Here is a 12,958-nt window from a genome sequence, read left to right as displayed (position 1 = left end):
CTGATGTTGACTGCTACTGATACTTGTGGATGCATAACCCGATGAAAACTCCTCCAAACTGGTGGATACTGCGGATGTAGAGACTATTGTGATGTAAACACCGACCAACCAAGTTACTAGGTAGCCTTTACTACTGTCACAGAATACCAGCCTTGATGCTGACTCTGCCTTGCGAGCAAGTACCACCACTCGAATAGTCCTGTCGTGAAAACATGGCGAGTGAAGATGAAAGGTAAGGTGCTCGGAGATATTTCCAGGGGTTGCTTGTCGACGGAAGTGGATGCACGCTACATGCGAATGCGAATGCAGAAGAGGGTTAGGGATCCTTTCTCCAACTCCTCCCATATCCGCATACAAGGCAAGTAGATCTTGTACTCAAGATCTGGATTTTTGTGGATCCGATGTCGATCTTCATTCAAAGACATGGAGAGCGCTAATAAGTCGGGGGGTAGGGACGCGAAGTTTGTTTCAGGAAAAAAAAAACTGAGAGAGATTCTTTGGGTCCTTGGTTCTACTTCAGTTCTTGGTGGTTCTTCCCTTGAGTTTGCGAAGCCGAAGCAAGTACAAAGCTCTGATACTAATGTCCGGTGCAGCCGAATTGTTTAAGGATTTAGCTAGGATCAAGTACTCCGCACAAACACATGGTTACTTCACTTCACTTGAAAGAGAAACTAAATTGAACTAAATGAGAGAGAGAGAGAGAGAGAATACGGGATGTCACGTCCCAACCACCCTCAAGGGCCCCCTTGCTCTGTTGCCAAAGCAAGTACTTGCAAAAAATGCTGATAAAAGGATGCTAAATGCTGAGATGTTGATGGGTACTTGAGGCTACTGATGCTAAAGGGTACTTGATGCTACTGATGCTTGGTGCTGCTGAAAACTGATGGCTCCTACTGTGGATATTGAGAGGTACTGCGAGGCTAAGGACTAGGTACTGTGGGTACTTGGTACTATTGGTGTTTGGTACTGTGATGGCGACGACGACGACGAGGCTACGGCTGAATGCCATCTCGAGGACGATGACAGGCTGAAAACTGAAAAATGCTGAAGATGAAGATGGCTGAAATCTGAAAACGCTGGTGGTAATGCGGCAAGGGCTGCAGCCACGACGAGGCTTTGCTGAAAACGCTGAGGGCTGGAATCTAATGGTGATTATAGGGCTGAAAAACGCTGAGAGCTTAGATCCCAAAATGCTGGTACTGCTGGATACAGGTGAGAAGAGGTCTGCTGCCGACGCTACTCCTTCTGCCTCTTCTGCCTTCTATTGACGCCCAAAGGGCATGCTCTTATAGGTGCAAAAAGTTGGGTCGGGCAACCCTCTGGCTGAACCCCACGATATGGAATATGAAGGGTCATTAATTAATTAATGCAAGCTAAGAGGCGGTTCACATGCGGTAAATGCTTGTATGCTGAAATGAGGTATGCAACTATGACCGGCATGGGCATGCACATCCTACTAGAGGCTCACAGAGTGCCAGGCTAGGTCCTAAGCTAACTATGACTGATGCCAGACTGTAGCAAAAGCATGTCCACGTGGCGCAAGTGAAGCACGCAAGTGACATTCCCATCCATAGTAAATTACATCTTTACTTCAAAAAATGTGTGTGCGCACGCGGGCACGTGTGAGACACACACACACACACAAAGAGAGATGAAATGGTATATTAATAATTAACCTCTTCAAGAGGCCAAAATGACCTATGAGACTAAATCGTTACAAACTGGTGAATCCGATACCATGTCTGTATACAAAAAATAAAATGAAACTAGAAGTACTACCGGCTAGAACTATGTGGGTATGAGTGATCACTGAGTCCATCCTCATCCGCGGTCTCGGATCCTCTGCTATAGTCTCCGTTGATGTTGTGAATAGTCTTCGTCAATGTTGTGAAGCTCCTCTCCTCAATCAGGGGCGTCTCCATCTTCCTAACTCCAATGGTTGGTAAATGAGAGTACTGCGGGTGAGTCTGGGTTGTGTGCTTTGCAGTGGTGGCTGCTCCTCTATTTATCTAGTGCCTGGTGTGAAGAAATGAGTAATCTGTCTTTGAGATTTTCTTTCTCTAGGTCTCTTCGGTAACATGTCTCTGTGTCCGTGTAACTCAAACGAATACAATCCAAGACATCTCTGGTCCTAATAGCTCATGGTTCTGGAGAACGGTCGGAAGCCTTCTCTGAATAGACAGTGAAAGTGATCCCCGTATCTCGTTATACATTGTGCATTGACATATATAATGTATCTCCATCTATGGCTCTATGTGGCATATGCGGCATGTCTTGTTGGCTACTAATATCCCTCTGAATCTATCAGTCTCAATCTCAAGCTAGTGCGAAGATGTCCGCATTTGACTAATGGCACACCGTAACACATGAGATAGATGTGTATCTACATAGCTAGGCCGAATCAAATCCATCCCCTTTGAGTTGGAGCAGATGCTCTTGCATCTTGATAGAAAGCCATCTTCGTGCCCAACTCATGTGCCGGCTCCATCCATGTCCTTCTCGTGTCTAATTGGGTCAGGTCCTGACGAATAAGTCTAGTAAAGAGGCAGTGATGGTGCATAAAGGGAGTACGAAAACGGCGGTGTCCATGGTGAGGCCATGTATCTGGAACTATGCTGACATTCGTGCATGCCAACATGATGTGTCCCCTGTGACGCTAACTGTCTAGAGGACTCCAGGGCTAATTTGGCATATCTGTCTCTAGTTGTATCCCACGGGCTGTGCATGAAGAAGACTTATCTCGTAAGCGGCGAGCGCCTCTATCTCCATAGGAGGGGCTGCTAACTCCACTCTAATGATCTCATGTCGCACTAATGCCTTGGCTCTAATCAATTGGCAAACCATAGATACCAAGGGCCTCTCCATGACTCTCCACCCATCCTGACCCATAGAGGGTCCCCAAATCTCAACCCCATAGAGCATAGTTGAAACTTGAAGCTATCAAGGTATCAGAGAGCTAGAGTTTTGTTCGAGGTTCCTGGAACTGAACCTACGAACACATCCTCCATGGCTTAGGAGGATCTGGAAGGGGTGTTTGTCCAAGGAGAGTATATATGGATGTTGCATACTGACCCCACACATCAGAGGAAGTAATCACTGAAGGAGGAGAGTGCTCATGAAACAGACGCCATGCCTCTCCTGAGTAACACTCGCTTCTTCCGTCGCACAAGGCGTCGGAAGGCTATCCGAGACTTTCTATGATTGATGACCCTTAGGAGACTATTCCATTGAAGCTTACCTCTCATCTCTCTACATTCTTCGTCACACCAAGTGTTTTGAGGCATGCTCCCAAGACTGCGTCTTTGCTCACGCCAAGTGTGTGGGTATGCCTTTGCTGCTGCTGCATGCAATGTCTCGGTCAACAAAGTGGTGATCTCCTCCATTGAGAGACCTAGCTTGGATGTTGTACATAGATGACCATAGATCTTTGTATAAATGGAGTCACTCTGGTGTAAATGTATAACAGATATGTGTCCTCCCGACCGACATTTGAGTTGTATTGTACTGAAAGGAAACTGAAAGTGTCAAGAGAGTATGATCCACTGCTACACCCATTGGTTTGGGTCCAACTGTGAAATCTTGAATGCAAGGGATGGAAGCTCAGTTGTGTCAAGGCCCCATGCATGTGTGTGAAGCAAGTAAAACCGATTGCTGCATGAAATTGTTCTAGGCCATTAAGTATGGCCAATCCATGTGAGGCCCCCATCTCCATCAGATATCTCCCGTACTCAGTGTACTCCTCATCTTGTGAGTGTCTATCAAGCCCCATATCACTGATATCTAGCTCTCTTAGTATCTCATCTAAGGTATCATAAAAAGTTGTCTTGACAATTTCTCGTGCAAGCATTAAAGTCCCTCAAGAGAATAATGTCACCATCTTTGGAAAATTCCCATATGTCCTCATCTAATACAAAGAAAGGGAATTGTCCTCAAGGTGCGGCAACACTGATGTGTCGCCGGGGGGGGGAGTAACAGATAGCAATGTACAAGAATCTGTCTGTCTCAGCCCTCAATCTGACCCACATGTATCTGGCCTAAGCATCTCTCCAAACAACGTGCACAAGCGGCTATAGCTCCTCTTTGAATAGAACTCCTCCTCCTGACCCTCTGCCCCTGTGCTCTGATCTTGTCTCTGCTCGACAAGTTGTCTTCCACTTACATCCAGTCACATGTGGCATAAGCTGTCACGGTGCCCAGTGTGTCTCTAAGTAAACGACGATGTGTCTACCCGTAAAGATATCCTCAAATGCCCCTACATCAAGAAGAAGTGACCCATTACGATTCCATGCTGCCATCTTTAGTGTGGTCCCATAGGTCTTGCACCGTTATGCGGAGTGTCGCTCCAATATCACCACCCTTCCATCTCGATAAAAAGAAATCTTATCTTTTCTCCTTGCCGCTCTTATATCACGCATTACCTCCTACATGTGAGCAACCTGCGAGATCGTGAGGTCATCTCCAAGAAAGATGCCCGTCTTCTTAAGAGTTGGTCTTCTTCAAAAAGTCCTTCACTTCCATGGAGGAAAAACGTAAGATAAGTGCCCTTTCCTTTGAGGTTTCCCCATTGCTTCCACTTTTCTTATTGCCCACTCTCCAAGCTCTCGTATGTGTCGGCTCATTAACCCCCATCATGGTCATGAGTTCGTTTCCCTCTTCATCAACATTATCTTTGTCTATGAGGCCACAAATCTTCACATGTAAGGCACGCACACGCCTCCTTTATTCCTCTTCTAGTGTCAAGTTAATGATGGTGGGAGTGGGTTTGTCTCCTTGCCTTTTCCTTTCTTGGCAATCTTGATCCATTTCTCACCCTCATCTGCTTTCTGCTAGGTCTTTTGTAGTAACGTCCACCCACGAAGTCGTCATTTCATTGTGCTGCTTCTCCCCTTCTTTGATGGCCCGCATTTGTTCTTTAATTGTGTTGAGTTTGTCAACTACTGAGGGTTGAAGCCCTCCCTCTTCAAGTGTGTGTCGTGGTTGCATCTCTACAAGCTCCTTCTTGGATAACACTATCTCCTCAACTTGGGCCGTCACCCTATTCTCAAGTGTGCTTATCGTGCTTTCTTGGACCAACACGCGTTCTTCGAGTATCTTTTTGGTGCCTAGGAGGTCGGAATGAATCTTGTTAATAGTCTCCCACATTTCTTCTTTGCATATTTGAATGGCATCATTTCTTCTTTGCATATTTGAATGGCATCCTCCAGAGGGTTGTCCTTGCCATTTTGCTTCTTCACGTTTGAGAGGGAGAGGGAGAAAGTCCATGAGAGAGAGACATGCACACTAGGTGAATATGTGGTTCCACGTTAGGTATACATGGTCATATCCACATTTGTTTACAATCTCCACATCATCCATACATGTGCATTCCACACCTATCCACAATCTCTGCACTTTCCGAAATTTCTGAACCGCAATTTCTGCACCTGAACTCTAAAATTTCTGAAATTTCTGCGGCTGAACTAAAATTCTGAGATTTCTGAACTCTCCTGCAATTTCTGCAGCTGAAATTCTGAGTTTCCAGATTTTCCAAAATTCAGAAATTTCTTAGCCATCCCCCAAAATTTTCTTCAACCTGACAAAGAAAGGGAGCAATTTGATTTGATTTGATTTGATATTCACGTCCACGGGGGGCCAAAATGACCCATGGGACCTTTTAGACATTCTCCTCTTTCGAGGGTGTGTTACTCGTGTGACTTTTTTGTGTCTTCTGTGAGTGTTTTGTGGTGTTCTAGTATGCGGGCAAGATATGTCCCGAGAGCTGTAGGGGAGGGGTCCGTTTTTGAGAGCAACTCGGCGAGAGTATGGCATCCGTGTATGAGCTGCTGAAAATCAGCTCGAATATGTGCGTATGCTGGGCATTCTAACGTCACATGTGCTTCATCTTCAAGGGCTCGCATAGTACATGATGTGCATATTCTTTTCTGAGCATCAATTTTCAGCCAGCCGCCTGTTTCTATCTTAAGCAAGTGTGATCTTGTACGCATCAGAGTTATGGCTTTTCTTGCCATATGGGGCATAGGCGTTTGGATGTGTACTTGGGCTTCCTGCTTGCTTGTGTTGTAGAGCTCCCAGTATTTTGTGTTGACATGTTTGCAATAATATTCGAACTTGGACCGATGTGTGGTCGTTCGCCATTTATTGTGAAGGCATTCAAGTAGTGCTATTTCAAAATTCAGCATACATTCCCCTTCTTCCCCCTTGACAATGGGCATGTCCACATATGCCTCTACATCCCATTTTGCAAACCACTTCCTTATGTCTTGGATAAGACTCGATGTTAAGAATTTACTTTTCTTAGTCTTTTGTAGTGCACATCCGGCCTTCCATGCTATGTGGGGGATTCGAGTGGAGGGCATCAGTTTAACTTTCATAATGTATGTAAACATTCTTTGCAGGGCTTTCATTTCGAGGGGTCTTTTGCCTGTTTCCAAAAGCAACACTGAATACGGTGTAGTTTTTTTGACTCCCAGATGTCTACATAGGAACTTCTTTTGTATCTTTTCAATCTCATTCCATGGGTGGGCTGAGATACTAGCTCCCCAAATTTCTACTCCGTATAGGATGGCCTGTACTACACACGTCTCATATATAATTGCTTTAATTTCCCATCTCTTGATGACTTTTTGTGTATACATGTTTTCAAGTTGGTAATATTTGGCATGCCCCACATCAATTCTATTTCGTGCGCATTGTCCCCAAGCATAATTAGATGGTATATCCATTCCCTTCCCAAGTACATAAAGTTGTCTACTCTTTCAATTTGCTTCCCTTGGTACATGAGAGTTGGTTGAATTTCCTGTCTTTTTTGAGTCCTCGCTAGCATAAACTTTGTCTTGTTTACATTGATTGAGAGCCCCGTGTTTTCACAAAAGGTATGCATGGCATCTACCAATTTTTGAAGAGATACTATATCATGTGCAAAAAGAGCAACATCATCTGCATATATGAGTAGCAGAAGTGTGAGCATTCCGATGGCCGGTCCATCTGGTTCTTCTGCGAGTGCCTGGGGTATGAAGCCCTCAATCTGGTCTATGCATAGCCCGAAGAGAGTTGGGGATAAAGGGCATCCTTGTTTAACTCCCATGTTGCTTGAGAATTCCTTGGACATACCTGCATGTGTTTTCAGCTGGCATAGAACTCTTTGGTAAAGATGTGCCACTGCAATTCTGAGATGGAGTGGTACCCCGATACTTTCCATTCTTTGCCATAGGCCAATTCTCGGGACCGTGTCGAATGCTTTTGTGAAATCAACAAAACAACAGTACAAGGTTTTCCCTTTTAGCCGGCTCTCTTCCATTAAGACCCTGAGTGAAATAAGGTGGTCAATCGTACTATGCTTGGGTCTAAAACCTGCTTGTCCTATTGCGCGCTTACCATTTGTTTCTGCCCATGAGCTTATGGCTTGTTCTAGAACACTCCCCACAAGTTTAGACATACATGATCCAACCGTGATGGTTCGGTAATTAGTGGGCTGATTTACATCCCCTTTTTTGAAAAGTGCTTTTATCCAATTTCTTTGCCAGTCTGCTGGCAGCCCTTGTGTGATTGCCTTATTAATTAATCCATGTATCCATTCCCGTGCAATGTTGCCTGACCATTTGAGCATTTCGGAATTGAAGTGTAGCGTATCGGGTGCTTTACCATTGGCTAATTTTTGTATGCCTTTGGTCACCGTTGTGAAATCGAAAGGCTCTTTTATTGGAATTTCATGGCGCATATCTGGCATCCCCTGTGCGTCTTCATGTACATACAATTGTTCCACATATGCATACATGTCTTCTGGACTTATGTCTCCGATAGTGTCCTACCGCTTTCCTTTCATTCTCAGCCATTCCCCCTTGGGGTTCTTTTTGAAATTCGCTATGGCCTGTGTTTCAGTGTGCAACTCATATTCTCTTCTCTTCCTTCGCTTGAGAGTATTGTAGATCTTTGCTAAATCTACCCATGCATTGGCTGTTTGGGGTGTTAGCTGCAACTGTTTCTTTGCATTTTTGCATTCCTCATCGAACCAGGGGTTGTGTGGTAACCCTTTCCTGCTCTTCCCTTTTCTGTATGTTTTCCCCATTGTTTCCTCTACTGCTTCGCATAATGCATGTTTGAAAATTTGCCAGGTGTTTTCAATGTTAGATGGCATACATTCTTGAGCAAGTTTCCTGTCTAGGCATGTTGCATATGCTTGCTTCTTATCTATTTGCATCTTATATGTCCATGATCGGGGTTGGGGCTGTTTTTCCTCAATTCGAGCAAGTATGTGCAGCCATACATGTATTGGTGTGTGGTCTGAGCTTGGTGATCTGTTTCCAATAGCAAGATTATGCACTATGTGGGACGCCTCATAGGAAACCAATACATAATCAATAGCACTCATGCCCTTATTGGCTGTATAGCATGTACATTCCCCTGAATTAGCAAATCTTTGTGCTCCGTTTAAGGCTAGGAGTTGCAGTGAGGTCATCATACTAAGCAGAGCCACGCCTTGCGGGTTTGTCATTGGATCTCTTGAGCATCGTTTCCATATGGGATCTATTGCATCATTCTTATGCTCCGTTTCCGGTGTTGTCATGAAATCGACCATTTGCATTTGGGCATGTGCTATCCGGGCATTCATATCTCCAATAAGCATAACCATTCCTTCCTGTGTATATTGATTAATGCTTGCATACAAATCCTCAAATGGGTTGTTTTTCTCAATGTTGAAAGCACCATAAAATGGTGATTCCCTGTGTGGGATATAGCACCCTGCGATGAACACGGGTTTGCCCCCTGTTGCAATTTTAATCCATATGTACCGTTTATGAGCATCCTTTTTGCATACGGTGATCACTTTTTGGAGCTCTTCTCTGTATGTCACTGCAACCCCTCCTTGACCTCTCATTTTTGTACATGGCATCCATAAAGATTGTGTTACATATCCTTCGATGTGTGGGATTCTACAGGTCTCGTGCTCCCACGTTTCCAACAAGAAAAGTACATCTGCTTGAGGCAAAACTTCTGTAAGGCCTTCCCCTTTATGCCATGGAAAACCTCCGTAGTTCCAGCTTGTCACTTGTAATTTCGTGGTCCCATGGGTCCCGTCTCGTCATTTTTCTTCTGCTTTTTCCTCGGCTGAGGGTTCTTTCTTTTTAGTGCATGCTTCATAAGCTTCCCTCCTTGCTTGTTGTTTACTAGGTGTTCTATCTTTACTAATGTAGAGGGTGCTCCCCTGTAGGTAAATGTGGGCGTTATCGAGAATTATAGTTCTCTTACGTGCATCCAGTAGTGTGCATACGATTGCTCAGTTGGTATCGGGCTTCTTCTTGCCGACTCTGTGTGCCCCATATACTACTACATCATGCATGCCAAACTTTGTTGAAATCAAGTCCGTGATGTCCGTGTTCAAGGTGAGAACCTTTTCCGTGTCAGATTCGGGGATACCCCGAATTACTATATTCATTTTCCTCTTCTCTTGCTCGTTGTACTCTTTGTTCTCTTTATCCTCCTCATTGGCATACATTTCATCACCCATATGCGTAGCAATCTGGTTGGGTTGCCCGCTTCTCACCATGTTTGCCCAAGAAACCACAGTTCCGGATACATTCTGTGGTCTTTCACATATGTGAGCAATTTTCTCATCATGTGTGGTCAGAGCATCCTGTGTCGTGAGTGTTTGTTTAGTGAAAGCTTCTTGCAGTTCTTGTATCTGTTCGTCTTGTCGAATGAGCCGCATGTCCTGAATATGAAGTTTATGTTCCAAATCTTGATTTTGTAATGCAAGAGTTTTAATCTCCTCGCTTTACTTCATGATTGTGTTTTGCAGGGATGTGAGAAACCCCCAAATGTCCTGCATTGAACACGTGATCGTGTTTCCACCTGTTTCTTTACCTGTACCCGGGTTTGTACCTGTTTTTGCTTTCGGAGATGCTCCCTTCATAGGTGCCATGGTGCATGTTGGTGATGACCGGACCGAAAGCCCGCTCCTAGATGTGCGGAGATTAATTGTTTCATTCATGCATTTGAGAGAGAGAGAGAGAGAGAGAGAGAGAGAGAGAGAGTAGCTGTCAGGTGGTCATGGCGAGGAGGCAGCGCCCATGGCGGGCTGGTGCGCAGATGGACTAAAGCGTGCACAGAGAGAGAGAGAGAGAGAGAGAGAGAGAGAGAGAGAGAGAGAGAGAGAGAGATTCTTTGTGGACACGCCATCTGATTAATTTGCAAGAACCCTTTAAACTCATTCACAAACTGTTTACTATAGATATCATTGAGTGGCATCATAAAAAGCTACCTGATTCACAGCTTCACCAAAAGCTACAAAAGCAAACTCCCCGCCAGGAGCAAGTAAGAGACCTGCTCTAACAGCAGCCACACTTGAAAGCCCGAAAAGGCGACCCACAGACACTACCAAAGCTGTCTTGCCAATAATCAACAAGCTCAATGCTCCAATGATGATTGGGAACTTCGAGATAAAAAGTTTAGGATCAATGGCCATGCCAACCTGCACAAACAATGAGCATTATGGAATATATTTCAAGAACCAAAAAAATAGTGAATGCAAAATCTCATGAAACCAAATAATTCTTATTTTTTACCCTAACAAAGGATCTAAATAACCCCTTGATTAACATGAACATGTAAAACCAAGATATACATAAAGAGAATTTAAAAGAAGAATTTTCATTTGACATCATGTAACCAAACATGTGCAGACCAAAATATAGCTCTCTCTCTCTCTCTCTCTCTCTCTCTCTCTCTCTCTCTCTCTCTCTATACAGCATCGGGGCAGCCACCTTTGCCTGACCCTCCAGAGGCATGCCCAGAAACATGTACTTTCTTTACTGCTGAGAGGGTAAGGAAACCCATTCACAAGATGAAGACAGGAAGAGCACAGGATCATGATGGTTTGGTAGCAGAGCACTTTATCCATGCCACAGATATGCTTGCAAAGCCTCTTGCTATGATGTTTAATAGAGCCATGTATGAGGGTTTCCCTGAGACTTGGAGTATGTCCACTATTGTGCCTATCTTCAAGTCGGGAGATCCTATGCTTCCTGGGAATTACCGAACCATCATGGTTGGTCACACTCTAGCTAGGCTATATGCATCAATTCTTGAGCATGAGTTAAATGGATGGGTTGAGAGAGAGAGAGAGAGAGAGAGAGAGAGAGAGAGAGAGAGAGAGAGAGAGAGAGAGAGGGCATACGGGCAGCAGGACATGCAAGGTTCAAGATAGGTTTCTCCACTCTTAACCAGATTTTGACACTCAGAGCCATTATTAAGGAGGGTAGACACCATGGCAGAAGGATATATTGTAGCTTTGTGGATTTCCGGAAAGCCTTTCATACAGTGCCACGAGCCAGACTCATACGTAGATTGCAAGACATGGGAGTGCCTGTGAGGATTCTAGGTACTAATCCTTAATTAAGTACTTAAACTCATGATTAAGACTTAAGAAACTGAACTGTACTCGAGACAAGACTTAGAAGACTCTGTGTTTGATTGATTGAATGTGTGATACAAGGGCTCCTTATATAGGAGACGAAGAGACATAAATGAAAAGACACGTCTCTTGGTGAAGAGACATGACTTTAACCGTAAAGACACATCCTTTCGGCGAAGAGCTGCAACCATTGGGCGAAGGGTCGCACCCGTAGAGAGAAGGGGTGTGACCAGTCGTCGAAGGAGTGTAGCTTTTGGCGAAGAGACACTTCCTATGGGTGAAGGGATGTGACCATCCAAGCACAGGGGTCCTCCTTGGCATGGCACTTCGCGTATCTGCAACTAGGAGTAGATGTATTGTTGTTAACATAGTCACAATCGTGACATTCCCTCCCATTTAAAATGAGAGCCCGTGTCAAAGAAATAACTTCAGATATTGATAGAACTCTCGAAAAGCATTGAATCTTCGAAAATCTTCAATCTTTGAGTTATCTGAAACCTTTGTCTTGAACCTTTGCTTCTTGCGAAACCTTTTTTCTTTGACTGCTAAGTCCCATATCATTGCATTGTTCAAAGACTTTTTAGAGGAATCTGGTTTAATCACGTTGACTGCAACAAGAGGTTGATCTTCAAAATCCTTCCTATGATCTAAGATTTCTGGTTCAAAATCTTCCAGTAACTGCGAAATATTTGGGGAAGAGGAAATCTTCTCAAGGTACTCTTCAGATGGGGTGACTTCAACTTTAGTAATCTCTGGAGAGGATTTTGGCTTGAGACTGTAATCATCTTCCAATAACGAATCCCAAAATTCTTCAGAATCATCTTCTGGAACTGTAACTTCATGACTTGTAATTGGCATATCATCATCCAGTAAAGAATCAAAGAAAGCATAGTCGTCTTCAGACTCAGAATCTGCAACTATGTCCTTATCTTTGTCTGGTAACGAAGTATCACTTGGAAAAACTTCTTGCTTGAAATCATCTTTGTCTTCATCAATTGAATTAGGAGAATTTAATGAATTCAAAAATTCATCAATAATAATGTCTGCTTCTGCATCGAAAATCATATTCTCTTCATAATCCACTGTACCATGCTGGTTGACTTGTACACGTGAGGCTTGAATCACTCTTTCCACATGAGAAAGCCCGTGTAAAGTCAATTCACGTCCATCTTTGAACAAATTGATAGTATGTCCTCGAAAGCTAATTGCTGAATCATATTGGAATAACCAATGCCGACCAAGAATCATGTCGTAATAAGATAAAGGCATGACTTCAAAATCCAGTTGATCTGCATAAGTTTGAATCTCGAACTGCAACTGTCGAACTGTTTGATCACAAGTCAAAATTGATCCATCTGCTAATTCCACATCATATAAGTGAGATGTCTTCTCAGTTGGTAAGCCAAGCTATTGAACTATTTGAGTGCTGACAATATTATTCGAGCATCCGCTGTCCACCAAAATGTTGATGGAGTGACCATTGAGTGTTCCAAGAAGGCTCAAAACTTGCTTTGAGAGAGGCTCCAAAACTGAAGAATTGCACTGAGC

At 44.0% G+C, this 12,958-nt stretch overlaps 1 protein-coding gene across 5 annotated transcripts in view; it reads right to left on the bottom strand.

Annotated features, from left to right (window-relative positions):
* The window catches only part of LOC147427025 (K(+) efflux antiporter 2, chloroplastic-like), a 179,392-nt gene that overhangs the window by 50,054 nt on the left and 116,380 nt on the right, over positions 1-12,958 (bottom strand). For all 5 annotated transcript variants that reach the window (XM_086499269.1, XM_086499267.1, XM_086499268.1 and 2 more), the window contains exon 12: positions 10,259-10,468. In XM_086499269.1, the coding sequence (XP_086355395.1) occupies positions 10,259-10,468 (210 nt within the window). The remainder of the gene's footprint in view (positions 1-10,258; positions 10,469-12,958) is intronic.

Source organism: Adiantum capillus-veneris, chromosome 24 (genome assembly GCF_014529385.1).
Source record: "Adiantum capillus-veneris isolate H3 chromosome 24, ASM1452938v2, whole genome shotgun sequence".
Lineage (NCBI taxonomy): Eukaryota > Viridiplantae > Streptophyta > Polypodiopsida > Polypodiales > Pteridaceae > Adiantum > Adiantum capillus-veneris.
The sequence above is the reverse complement of the archived record's forward strand: the minus strand, read 5'-3'. Positions and strand labels throughout refer to the sequence as shown.